Source organism: Mirounga leonina, unplaced genomic scaffold (assembly GCF_011800145.1).
Source record: "Mirounga leonina isolate KUSES-001 unplaced genomic scaffold, KU_Mleo_1.0 Mir_418, whole genome shotgun sequence".
NCBI classification, from domain to species: Eukaryota; Metazoa; Chordata; class Mammalia; order Carnivora; family Phocidae; genus Mirounga; species Mirounga leonina.
The window spans coordinates 14,478,978-14,492,912 of NW_023270739.1; the positions used below are offsets into that span (position 1 = coordinate 14,478,978).

The 13,935-nt window shown below is 37.9% G+C and overlaps 1 protein-coding gene across 5 annotated transcripts in view; it reads right to left on the minus strand.

Moving 5' to 3' along the window:
* The window catches only part of HCFC2 (host cell factor C2), a 67,839-nt gene that overhangs the window by 18,983 nt on the left and 34,921 nt on the right, over positions 1-13,935 (minus strand). For 2 of the 5 annotated variants that reach the window (XM_034987697.1, XM_034987694.1), the window contains 3 exons: positions 13,681-13,719; positions 13,133-13,418; positions 9,158-12,559 (listed from right to left, as the gene is read on the minus strand). In XM_034987697.1, coding sequence (XP_034843588.1) covers positions 12,426-12,559; positions 13,133-13,418; positions 13,681-13,719 — 459 coding nt within the window. In that variant the 3' untranslated portion in view covers positions 9,158-12,425. Of the gene's footprint in view, positions 1-9,157; positions 13,419-13,680; positions 13,720-13,935 lie in introns of those variants that run through there. The other 3 variants (XM_034987695.1, XM_034987696.1, XM_034987698.1) reach the window with 3 other exon arrangements.

A 13,935-nucleotide genomic window follows, 5' to 3' on the forward strand; every position in this document is an offset into this window, starting at 1 on the left:
TTACTCCAGAGACTTCCTTCTGCACTCCCTAGTAAATAGATACCTATGCAAGGCACCTTACTGTAAACACTCCTTTGCCAAGGTTAATTGGCAGCAAACGTGCCAAATAAAGTCAGTAAATATGTACTGGCTTTGTAGAAACCTAATGGCCATGTATTAGTTTTAGGGGTGGATAGAAGTTGATAGGTAATTCCTTCATCTTCCGCAACAATACCTAAGATTAAAATATTCTGACACTGCAGCATAAACATTGCCTCTTTCAGGTATCATTTGGATCTCCCTTGAGCGTCCTCTAAAAGCCAACAGTAAGTCTTCCTTCTGTACCTGTTTTCCAGGGCTCAATTTCAGAGTACATCTGAATGAAAGAGATTTCAGACCCTTAAGCGCCAGGTACTTGGTTGAAAGCACGCTGCTAGGCAAAGACAAGCCACGGCAGACAGTGCCTTACAGCCAGGGCAGCTATGCCAAGAAGGCCTATTCATGCATCTATAATGCCCAGTGTTCGGTGTGCAAGAAACCAAGACCAAATCCTTTTATCAGACCAAAGCAAACACTAATCAAAGAATGCAAAAGAATAGTATTTGGGCTGACAGCCATTTAAGGAAATGATAGAGCCATTCCTTACTTAGGAGGAAAAGTGTAACTTTTAAAACATGGTTTCTTTGTGTACGTTTCTAACCTTGCAGGTAGCAGTGCCCACACCATAGGAGTGCTGCCTTGCAGGACAGTGCCAAGGGCAGAACTAAGCATCCTATAATTCTTTATAGACTACAAACTGCCATGTGAGTAGGAATACTCACATCAAGGGCAAAGTAAAACAAATTTTAATTAAGTAATTTTTGGAGAGAGAGAGAGGTGAGGGACGAGAGAGAATCTTTTTTTTTTAAAGATTTTATTTATTTATTTGAGAGAGAATGAGAGACAGAGAGCATGAGAGGGAGGAGAGTCAGAGGGAGAAGCAGACCCCCCGCCGAGCAGGGAGCCCGATGCGGGACTCGATCCAGGGACTCCAGGATCATGACCTGAGCCGAAGGCAGTCGCCTAACCAACTGAGCCACCTAGGCGCCCCGAGGAGAGAGAATCTTAAGCAGGCTCCACCACCAGCTTTTGCCCCAAGGGTTCTGTTGAGCTCTGGAGACTGAGCTAACAGTAGTTGGGGGGGAATGGACATATTTATTTGTCAGAGAGTGAGAGAGAGCCACGAGCAGGGGGAGCTGCAGGCAGAGGGAAAAGCAAGCTCCCTGCTGAGCAGGGAGCCCGATGTGGGACTCGATCCCAGGACCCTGGGATCATGACCTGAGCTGAAGGCAGATGCTTAACCGACTGAGCCACCCAGGCGTCCCAGGGGGTACTGGACACAGAGCCTAAGGCTCACCTAGGCTGGAGTCTGGTAGGGCCACCACAGAGAAATGGGCAGCAAGGAACCTTGCCTATCTCAATGTTGGGGCTGCTGGGTGGAGGAGGATAAATAATCACCACCCTCAAATTCATAATCACAGGCCAGCCCTCAAGGTTTGTGATCTGAAATCACAGAACCTTCATGCTGATAATATAAAGTGCTCTCAGGTTGGTAGTCACTGGGTATCTGGCACAGCAAACATATTCTCTTAATGGTCTCAATTTTAGCTCATACTTCAAATAATCCCTATTTTCCAACAAAAGTAAGTTCAAAGGAAAATGGTACCAAGAGTGGAAAAAAAAAAAAAGCACAGCTTATACAACAGACAGTAAAATCCCCCAGAAAGACTCAAAATTGGTATCAACACAGGAAAATTAATGGTCTGTAAAGGAATAGAAAAGCACAGAAAATACGAATAAGGAGCAAAAGAATACCCAGAGAACACGATTTATAAGCCAAATAGAACTCATAAGAAAAAAATAATCGGAAATAAGAAACAAATGGAGGAGGGGAGAAAAGAATAAGAAAATGAAGAAAGACAATGCAAGAAGTGGGGAGTGGGCAAAAAAAGACGACGTTTATGAGGACCTAGAAATAAATCCAACTTGTATTTGTATCACTACAGATATAAATGTACTTAACTATCCAGTTAAAAAGGCAGATTTTCTTTGGCCTTATCTTTGCATGAGTCTCCTGCAAACTCAAAATATAAGGCCAAAGAAAGATCTAAGATGCTCAGATTAAGACTAACCAAAAGACTGCTACAGTAAGTAACAACAACGAAGATGGAGGCAATGAGCATTCACAGAGATAAGAGTCACTACATAATTCTAAAAGGTTTAATTCACCAAGGAAGAGCCAAAAATTCTAAATTAGTATGCATCTAATAATGAAGGCAACAGAAAAAGCAAATACAACTTAAAGAGAAATTGAGAAATCTAGTTATGATGAGATCTTGAGACTTCGTAAACAATCAAGTATAAAGTTCTCAACAACCGGGGAATACATACATACATACTCTTTTTCAAGTACACATGGAGCATACATGAAAACTGATCACATATTTCAGAAAGCTAGCCTCAAATTTCAGAAAATTAAAATATTGTAGCTCATATTCTCTGGCAAAATATCAGAAGTAAAGATTAAGACAACCAGGGGCACCTGGGTGGCTCAGTTGGTTAAGCGACTGCCTTCAGCTCAGGTCATGATCCTGGAGTCTTGGGATCGAGTCCCGCATCGGGCTCCCTGCTCGGTGGGGAGTCTGCTTCTCCCTCTGACCCTCCCTGCTCTCATGCTCTCTCTCTCATTCTCTCTCTCTAATAAATAAATAAATAAAATCTTAAAAAAAGATTAAGACAACCATAACCCACCCTTAGCATTTAGAAATCTTTTAAAATAACAATGGGTTAAATATTCAACCCTCTGGAAGTATTAATCAAGTGAGAAGGCACAAAATAAACTAATAGGAATAAAAATGGGTCATCTACAGATGCTGTGGAAACTAAAAACAAAGATAATATGGATAACTTCATATCAAAAAATTTTAATGAAGTGGAGAAATCTTTAGAAAAATTTATTGAATTTAACAAATTGACTCAAGAATAATATAAAATCCTAATGTTCCTGTGATCTATAAAGAAATGGAATCAATAGTTAAAAATCTCTTAATGACCAAATGGTTTCATTACTTTTTTAAGATTTTATTTATGAAAGACAGAGAAAGAGCGCAAGTGAGCACAAACCGGGAGCGTGGTCACACAGAGGTAGAAGCAGGCTCCCCACTGAGCAAGGAGCCTGATGTGGGACTCGATCCCAAGACCCTGGGATCATGACTTGAGTCGAAGGCAGCCGCTTAACTGAAGGAGCCACGTAGGCGTCCGACCAAATGATTTTAAAGGCTAGTTTCAATCTTCAACTCTTCCAATCTAAAAACTCATTTCAGGGGCGCCTAGGTGGCTCAGTTGTTAAGCGTCTGCCTTCGGCTCGGGTCGTGATCCCAGGGTCCTGGGATCGAGCCCCACATCGGGCTCCCTGCTCTGTGGAAAGCCTGCTTCTCCCTCTCCCACTCCCTCTGCTTGTGTTCCCCTCTCTGACTATGTCTCTCTCTGTCAAATAAATAAATAAAATCTTAAAAAAAAACCAACAACTAATTTCATGGGGCTAGTATACCAAAACTAGACAATGACAGGACATAAAAGTAGAGTACTCTAAAGCTAGCTTTACTGATGAACACAGAAGCAAAAATCCTAAACAAAATATTGGCAATTGAGTCCAGCAATGTATTATAAAACACACATCATGACCAAGTTGGGCTTATCCTAGCATTAAAGGTCGGTTCAATATTAAAAAGTCAACTACCATAATTTAATACAATAACAGTAAAAAACATTCAATCATTTAAATAGATGAGAAAAAAATAAAATGCAACAGCCATTCAAAATAAAACTATTAGCAAACCAGAAATAGAAGAGAATCTTCTTAACCGACTGAGCCACCTAGGTGCCCTAAGAGAATCTTCTTAACTGATAAAAGGCCATTTATGAAAAAAATACTGAGCTGACATGTTGAAAGCATTCCCTTAAAATTAGGGCTAAGACAAGGATGTTCACTATCCGTTCTTTTCAATATTGTACTACAGGTCATAGCCAGTGCAGAAATGAAAGAAGGAATTTTTTAAAAGGTAGAAGGATCAGAAAACAAGAAAACTGCCACTATTTTCTGATAATGGTTATATAAAAAACTCAAAAGAACATCTAGAAACATTATTAGAATGAATAAAAACTTAGCATGGGTGCTGGATCCAAAATCAACACATAGCAACATTAAATATATTAGTAACAACCAGTTAGAATAGAAATTGTAATTTTTAAAAATTTACCATAGCATTCATTAAAAATACATAAAATTCCTAGGAAGAAATTTAATATAATACATGAAGGCCTTTATGGAGAAAAATCATTAAAGTTTATTGAGAGATATTAAAAGAAGACCAAATAAGTGGAAACACAGTGTTTTTGGCTAGGAAGACTTACTGCTGAAAAGATATTAATTTCCTCCAGGCTGATCAACAGATTCAATATAATTACAAAAGATAATACACAAACTGGGAGAAGATATATACAACATGTTTAACTGACAAAGGATTGGTATCCAGAATGTATAAAGAAATCACATAAATCAATGAAAAAAAGACACACCCCTAATAGAAAAATGGGGAAAAGACATGAATAAGTACTTCACATAAGAGAAAACACATTCATATATGAAAAAAACACTCAAATCTCATTAGTAATCAGGGAAATGCAAATTAAAGCCACAGTAAGACACCATATAATCACCACCCAGTTGGCAAATATAAAAGACAGTCAAGACCGTGTGTTCGCTAAGATGTGGAGCACGGCATTCAACCATGGCCACTGGGAACGTGAACTGCTCCAAGTGCTTTAAGAAACAGTTCAGCACGGCCAAGTAACACCTGCTTCTTAGAGCAGTGGTTCTCAAATTTTTGGGTCTCAGAACTTCCTTATATCCTTAAAAAATACTGAGGACCTCAAAGAGCTGCTGTTCATGTGGGTTATTATATTTACCAATTTTTACTATATTAGAAATTAAAACAGGCATTTTCAAAACAGTAATACACAAGTACACACTTGATTAGCTGTCAGAGTGAAGAGGTCATCTCTGGAAAATATTTAAACTCATGAAAAATGAGAGTGAAAAGGACAAATAATGTTTTAGTATTTTTATGAATATAATTTCGTCCTCCCAGACCCCCTGGAAGGGTCTCAGGGACCCTAAGGGTCCCTGGACCATACTTTGAAAACAACTTCCCTGGAGCAAATCTTGTACATGTGCACCAGGAGACACGTACAAGAACTCATTCATTCGTCAAATATTTACTGAGCATCTACCATGTGCCCTGCATTGTTCTAGACATCGTGAATGTCTCAACAGACAAGATCAGACAAAACAGGCAAAATCCCTGCCCGCACGGAGCTTACACTGTAACTGGCAGAATGTTCAGAACAGCATTGTTTGATAGCCCAAAATGGAAAACAATCCAAATCTCCATGAACAGAAGAACAGATAAATTGTGGTTTAGCATACAATGGAATACTGTACAGCAGTGAAAACAAATGAAATACAGTTACATGCATAAACAGGGATGGGAATCTCAAAAACAATGGTCAGAAAAAAGTCACGGAAGGATATAATGCAGCATGAAATCATTTACATGAAAGTTCAAAATCAGGTAAGTCTAAACAATATACTATTAGGGATATATACATAGATGGGAGAACCATAAATAAAAACATGAGAATTATTAACAAAACATCCAGAATAATGTTTGCCTTGTGTGGTATGTGGGTTGAGGACAAATGGGGGGATTCTGGGTATCTGAGAATATTCTAGTTTTTAAGCTGAAGGTTGAATACATGTCTAGTCATTATATTTATTTTTCAAAAAATATTTTAAAAGAAAAAAGATATGATTATTTACTACATAATTTCATCAACCAAGAGACGGAACATCTCCCCATATTTCAGCCACTGCTGTGCACTGCAAATCAGCTAATTATTATTATTATTATTTTTAAAGATTTTATTTATTTATTTGACAGAGAGAGACACAGCGACAGAGGGAACACAAGCAGGGGGAGTGGGAGAGTGAGAAGCAGGCTTTCCGCGGAGCAGGGAGCCCAATGCGGGGCTCAATCCCAGGACCCCGGGATCATGACCTGAGCCCAAGGCAGATGCCTAACGACTGAGCCACCCAGGCGCCCCTCAGCTAATTATTTTAACTGGTGGGGAATAAGTGCCTCATAATAGGAAAAGAGGAATGAGTATGGGCTATTCCTCACTCAATGAAAAAAAGACACACCCCTAATAGAAAAATGGGGAAAAGACATGAATAAGTATTTCACATAAGAGAAAACACATTCATATATGAAAAAAACACTCAAAACCTCACTAGGTTCCCGAAGGTCAGGATCCATCGAGATGGCAGTATTACAGGGCTGCTCTGCCAAGTTGAATCAGTCACTGGCCTGATTCTGGTTAACTGGTTACTTTGTTCCCTGGGTATAACCATTTGTATAAAGCAGAGAATACAGATGGGTGATGTAAATCCCAAAATAAATGGATGAAGACCCTGCCTCTTTACTGAATTCTGCTGACTCTCAAAAGTACAGATTCCCTTTGGCCCATTCTCCTAATTATTTATGTACTAAGTAATCCAAAAATACAGAAAGTACATGGTAGTTATTGTTTCTCCACACTGCTCAATAACAGGTGTCAGGTTGGTCACACAAAGGTCATAACAATTTTGCAATCGCGTCTTTGCCAAGGTCATTGCCAGCAGTGTCACTGTGCAGATTAAATAAAACATAGTTAAGGTGCAATTTTTCCTGATTCAAAAATAGCTATTAAAATGGTATATAACTTCAAAATTTGAAAAGAAGAAAAGAAAAAAGATCTTGAAACATTTGATCCAGCCCCTTTACCCAAACAGGGCAAGCTCAAGTTATTATCCTGGGTAAGGGAGTTCTTGCAAGAAGTAGACTAGGCCTGGCAGCAGAAGGCCTGCAACCCATTTCCAGGAAATGGGGAAGTCGAAGGTGTATTCTCCAGGTCCAGGATCCCGAACTGGGTCTAACACAGGGGTGCCAACTCATTAGAAAGTTCCAGACATTGCTGTAGCTATTGTAAAAGTCCCAGACAGCTACAAGACGTAAAATCTCAATCATATTTAAGCTGGAAGGGACATGCCACCAGGGGTGGTACACTGCAACTGGTGGAGGGAAGACTTTGTAAACGTGGGACTGGCTGAGCTTAGGGTCCTGCTACTCCGCCACCTTGCACACCCCCAACTCCCACCCCCAGAGCTGGCGGCTGCAGTGGCCGGGACGGGGACACTCTGGATCAGAAAGTCAGACCTTTATAATGCTGCCCACTGTCTCACACACTATGCTATGCTAAGTGGCACACCTACACCTTTGTTATTCTGGATGGTATTATACCTGCAGCTTTTTCCTCCCTTTCCAGTAAGAAACAGAAATTAGGAGGGAACCTTTCTCAAGTTCTTAAGGAATTTCCATTCTGTCTCCCCAAATTCAAGGAATGAATAATCCTCTTGGTCAGAGCTGGATATTTATTGGACCATGATTTACCAGTGGACAGCGTTATCCCATGTTCAAAAACAAATACCAGCTCCTACCTTTTATTTTTAGCCTGTATATGCTTGGACACAACAGGTTCTCCTGTGCTTTCCTCAGTTCTCATGCTGAGGAATGATGGGTCCTTTAGATTCTTGGCCCTGGGTGGCAAGGAGACCAGGAAGGGGGAGTGGGTAGGAAGGGGGCAATTTCCTTCTCTGCAACAGCTTTCATATCTGATATGCCACCAATTCATACTTTTTACACTTTTATCTTCAGGAGTCAACACCCTGACATCCCTAAATACTCTGGAAAGACTTTTTGTTGAACCAGCAAAATCAAATCAGGAAATAGTGAATCCTTCTGTTGCTTCTGTACTCTCATACCTATGTCTTCCTAGCCTTCTCTCTATCTAAGGCCAAAGGCTTTGTAACCCTGTATTCTCAGGATTTGAATGTGAGGCTCTGGCAGGAGTGATATTCAGATTGTGAATATGATGACCTTTAAGTACCAGGCCCCCCAATTCAACTTATCCAAGATACTAAATACACAAAAGAACCTCACACTCAGTTTCAGATGACCTTGCTGAAATTAACAATCTCATGAGTGGACATTTTTTTTTTTTTAAATTTTAGTTCCTCAGAAGACAGGAAAGAAGCAAAGAGATACTAGTAAGATACAGAAATCTATCTTGAACAACGAGGCTGGTATCCTTGGATTTTATAGCCTTTCTTTCTTCTTCAGTTCATAGAATATTTTTCTCCCCAGTTGGTGTAGTTCATGTTTCTCCAGGCATATCACACACACACACACACACAGAGTCTTCCTGAGTTACAGAAATAGTACAGGGACTCCCAACTATAATGGGGAAATGTGGAAGTTGTGCCAATGCCATGTTGTTTTCTGTTAGGGTAAGAATCCTTTGTCCTATAAGCTCGGAGGTGACAACAGTGGCCTGAATTGATATGTATTAATGCTGGTGTTCCATGTCTTTCAGCAGTCCCTGTGTTTAAGTATTAAATAGGTAGGTGGTTTTTTCCTAATGCTAGATAATTGCCCATGGCTTTCCTACAAGGAAATAGTTCGGAAATATTTTTAGCTCATTTTCTGGATCATCCAATGTTAAAAATCATAATTCAGCAATATCCAACAATCTCACTAAATGCTCAGATCTTTTTAGATCAGAGACTTCTGCTTGAGATCTGTACATACCTAGATTAAACCCCTTTTAGCCCAGTACATATGTGACACATCGTTTATTTATCCTAGAACTTCTCCTAGGAACCTAAGTAAGAGCAAGGTAGGATAAGACAAAGCTGGAGTTAGTATTTCCTCCAGAGGCTTACTAAATGTGCTAAAATCTCTTTCCCTATCAAAGCCTCCCTCCCATTTTCACCCCAATTTGAGAGAGGGGAGTGAGAATATGGAGAGATGTAAAGATGACAATTTTCTTTAACCATGTGTTAACATATTTAAGTACCAGCTGAAAGGCCGATATGTAAGAAATATAAAGACCCAGTCTCTGCCTCAAAGACCTACCACTATTCTGGCAGAGGGAGAAAACAATGCTAACAAGTAAGGATACAATGTTTTTTAGGCTGCTATGACAGAAGATTTGACAAAGGACAGTGGGGGCACAAGAAGAAGGAGGCAAATCTACCTGGATATGGATGGAGCACGTCAAGAAAGGCTCCCTATTGAAATCTTGAAAAAGGACCTGAGTCTTGAAAAAAATGAATGGAAGCAGGTGCAAGTGGAAAAGGGGACTACAGACAGGAGGAGGTATGGAAAGAGAGAGCGAGTATCACAGAAACCAAGAAAATGTCCAAGTCTCCAGGGAGGGGTTGAGTTATGAAGGACGAGAGTAATCACCGGATTTGGGAAATGAGAAGTTATCCCTGACCTTTGCTAGAGCCATTTTGATGGAGAAGCAGGACAGAAATCTGGCTGCTGTGAATTAAAGTGGGTGCAAGGCATAAAGACAAAAGATTAAGAGTAAATAGAAGACAAAAAAAAAGAGATGGCAACAGTTTAGATCTGTTTCCTGGAGCCATGTGCCTTTTCACCCATGAGCTCAGCCACAGGAAAGGTTAGAGAGATACAGCTTCACATCTGTATGAGAACATGACTCCCGAACACAATCCACTAACTTAAAAACAAGTTTTGGGACACAATCTATTCTTTATGAGACGGCCTATATTATTTTAAGAATGATATAAAGTCAACATTTCTACAGATTTACTCTGCCATCACTAATTTTTCTCTCATAGAGTTCAAAATAAATAACACCTGTAATTGGTTATAATAGAAAAGGTGCTTTATTTTACATTATCATTGGTACATAATACATGAAACTGCCTAAAATCAGTCTTGGAAAACTTAACTGTTAGTTATACCTTAAGCAGTCAAAGACCAAGTCTATTTTGCAACCTATTTCATTCATGGTCAGATTACTACAATAACTTTAAATACTAACTATCTCTTCATAGCCAATGTTACAAATTATTTTTATGCTACAAGTGCTGCAATTTTTCAAAAATAAAAATACCTTCAGTTATAGTAGACCATATCTCTAACCAGAACAAATCTTTGCTAGGCTACAAGTCTTTGAAATAATGGATCAACAGTTTTACCTTCTTATAGATGATGGTATTTATGTAATTGGATTATAGGGCAAGGGGGCCTCATACATGCAATCAGATTCTTTCCGTTTTTGTTTTAATGTGGATAAAAGTGAGTTTATAATACCCTATTTCTAGTTAAATTACCAAAACAGCTTACTAAACTAAAATGAAGCCAATACAATATTTTAGAAAATATAATTCTAAGAGCATGCAACATCAAAATCTTTTTACTACATATGTGAAACAAAGTTGTAGAACCCAGGAAGATGACTGTGGCACAAAGGCTTGAACATCTGAATTGCCTATCCAGCAGGGAGGAGTAAAGAAGGTCATTTAACTCAGCATAAATCCTCTTATGAAAGATATCTGCATGATCTAGCCCACTGCTACTCAGGGATCTTCACTCAGAAAATGTGCAAATCATAGGAAGCTAAACGCACTTCTCTTATTATTTACCCTAGTCCATTCTATTCATGAACACGCAGCTTGAAGATCTGTTATTAACTATTAATGTCAAGCCACAGGGATTTCTCAATGGCATTTTTCAGTCACCCATAAACATGACCGTTGCTTAATGTACAAATGCCAAAAAATGATAACAAAATCTGGGCTTATTCTTAAAGTAAAAACATTTGTCATTTTCACAAATCCCTTGGTACAGAAAGACGGCCTTTCTCTCTAAAAATAAGATGTACGTTAGAACCACAGGTTCACAGCACAGTTGAGGCAATGTAAAGCAAAGTAAACTAAACAAATACTAAATAGGTACAAATGTGCACACTCAAACAAATATTCTATTCTTTGCTTAAAGTCAACTTAGTCCTGTCATTAAGAGAAGTGCTTCGAGATGCAAATTGTTAATTAATGCAGAGAATAAGGAGGTAAAAGTGAGACCTTTTTCTAATAAAGCAAACAGATCATTAAAATAATTGGACTTGAAACATATACTCTAACTTTCCACTCTTACTCTTTTTATACTAAACACACACATATACACAACAAACCCTAGCATTTAATATGTGCAAAATTGCTTACCATTTATTTTAACTTTGGTTAAGTATTTGTTTAGCCTATATCAGACATATTATGGAAGCTATACAAATGATTACAAACATAATAATGAGGTAAGTTAAAATTCTACTAGTGCAAAAAGCAAGCATATGCTAAAAGCAAAGCATATGAATTTAACAAATGCAGAATGAAGCTCTCACCAAGGGAGGTGCTGACATAACAAACCAGAGAGGCTCCTTGTAAACATTGTTTGTAAAATACACATTTAAAGATTAAGGATTCATACAGCCACAAAAAAGGTATTCTAACAACACCAGAGTAGTGCATTTATTTTACCTTTAGAGTTTGGAAATCACTCATTACGTGTCTAACAGTTTGCATATTTTCTTCAAGAGAAACTTAATTAGTGAGACACATTAATTACAAATACTGTAGTATAAAAATCCCAGTTCTTTACAAAAATTATATATTAAAATATTCTATACACTTTAAATTAGTAACTGGAACATACATATATATCAATTCTGCACAATTAAATCCATCTTGGCTGGGAGTATTCTACGTGAAGCTCGAGGACACAGCTACTCAGTCAACCTACACTGGCATAAGGTTACACGGTATAAAAAAGATAGGCCTGGGCCCGTGCGATTATTGCAGCTTGTAGTGTGAACGACCTTTTCTGCACTTATTGCTCTGTATTTCCATTCCAGATCTGAACAGGCAGTGGAACCGTGACATTCCGAAAAGGTTCAAAACAAGCTACCTGTGGCAGAGGATCCATCATGCCTATCTGCATCTTTAAGGTTGCAATGGGACCTGAGTGAGCTGTCTAATGCTTATATTTCAGTTGTAAAAAAGTTCATACAATTTTGAGGTAAAAACAATGCAAAAATAAAACATTTAGAGCATTTACAAAAATCTTACAAATGTTTAAAACACTATTTCAAAACTTGTGTTCTGTTAAGGTGCTTCTTTCTTTCTGCAATAAGGAGGACATATATACTTTAATTTTGAATTTTAAATTATGAAGGTTTTATTAATTTCAGCAAAAGCAAAGTTAGAGCCATTAAGACAGATGTTAAAATGTTCACAGATATACTTTGCTTCTGATGAAAATACAGAATTTTAGTGCTGAAAGAAACCTTAAATGTAAATTTTTAAAATTCTGTCTTCTATTAATGAGGACACTGAGGACCGGGTAAGTTAAGCGCTTTGGCCAAAAATATATTCCAATATATCAGGTATGAATCAAGAAAACCCATTTTTCTTTTTGTATTTTGCCATGATTCTTGGAAAATAATAAAAATTCAAAATCAGAGTTTCTGAACTCACCTCTTTCTTTCTTTTGTAATTTCTTAAGCTCTGTGCTAACTGTAGACAAACAAAAGAAATGAATCAAATAGCGGCTACTAAAATTAGTATCACAAATATTGTCCAGTAGAAGACAGTTGTTAAGAGGACCGCTGCTCATCTAGAATAATAAAGTTAGAGGGAGTACTCAAAGACGGGTCCTTGACAACGGAGAGAACATCTACTATGTAGGACAGCGCAGTGCACAACAGCCAGTTACTAGAATCATCTCAGTAACTCTAGGACGACTGAGTTACATGGCCTTTAGAAAAGATACTGGGGTAATAAAGCCTTCTAGCTTTTATCTTAATTTACTATTTTCCTTTATAAAAAAGCAGTTATATAACTGTAAGGACGAATCCATATACTAATTTTCAGAGAGTCTTTGCTTCTTTTCTATTTTTATTTGGATCTAAAATTGAGCAAATACATTTTAAGAACAACTTACAAACTCAAACTCATAAGTGCTAGAAATACAGTCGGAGAATACTCTTTTAAATGACAAATCTTCAAAACCAGCTACTAATAAATAATCTTCACAATAGCTTCAGTAAAAAAAAAAAATTCAATTTAAAGGTGCTTTTTTATTGTTACCTTGAAGCCATCGAACTTGCGTAGCTGGTCCATATCCCTTTTCATTCTTTGCTGATATCCTGAACACAATGGCAGGCCTGGATGTATAATCGATATGTGCATTTGCAAGTTGCCCGGCAGTTACTATACATGATGTCTTAAGACCACAATAAATCCTCATAAACACAAGCTGACTTGGATTATCTTGTATTTGTGCTGTGCGGATAGCCAAGTAGGCTGAGTATTCCAAAATATTTCCAGAAGGGGAAGTTGGAGGTTCCCAGGAGAGATGGATACCCTCAACATTCTTGAAGAGAGGAGAAAAAAAACAAAACAAAACCACGTAAAGGTTCTGAAGTTTTCTCTAATATCACTTACAATGTTGAGTCTATCTTTAGAATATAAAATACTGCTTTCCGCTAAAGTAACTGCATTAGATACTAGAACTTTTATTATTGATTTTTAAAAACCTAATTGGATCTACAATGTTTAATTCATGCCCACTTTTCAATATCATAACTAGGCTTAAATGTCTGCCTGTACCATCCTAAGAAAGGGATTTTTCTTACCTGAAAGCAGATCTTTTCTTCTCTAAAGAGGGGCAGGACCTTAGGATAAAATATAATTCAATTTCATGTGTTCTATTAAAATTCTCCAGCACAAACTTTTTGGTTCCATACAATAAGAACAAAGTTAATATTAAGAATACCAGATTTCCCTGACTTTCTATATTTTGGATGCTGTAATTTTGCTTGAAATTTGGTCCTTAAAATTATGAGTGATTAGCAAACATTTTTTAAACTTATAATGCACCCCTTTTATTT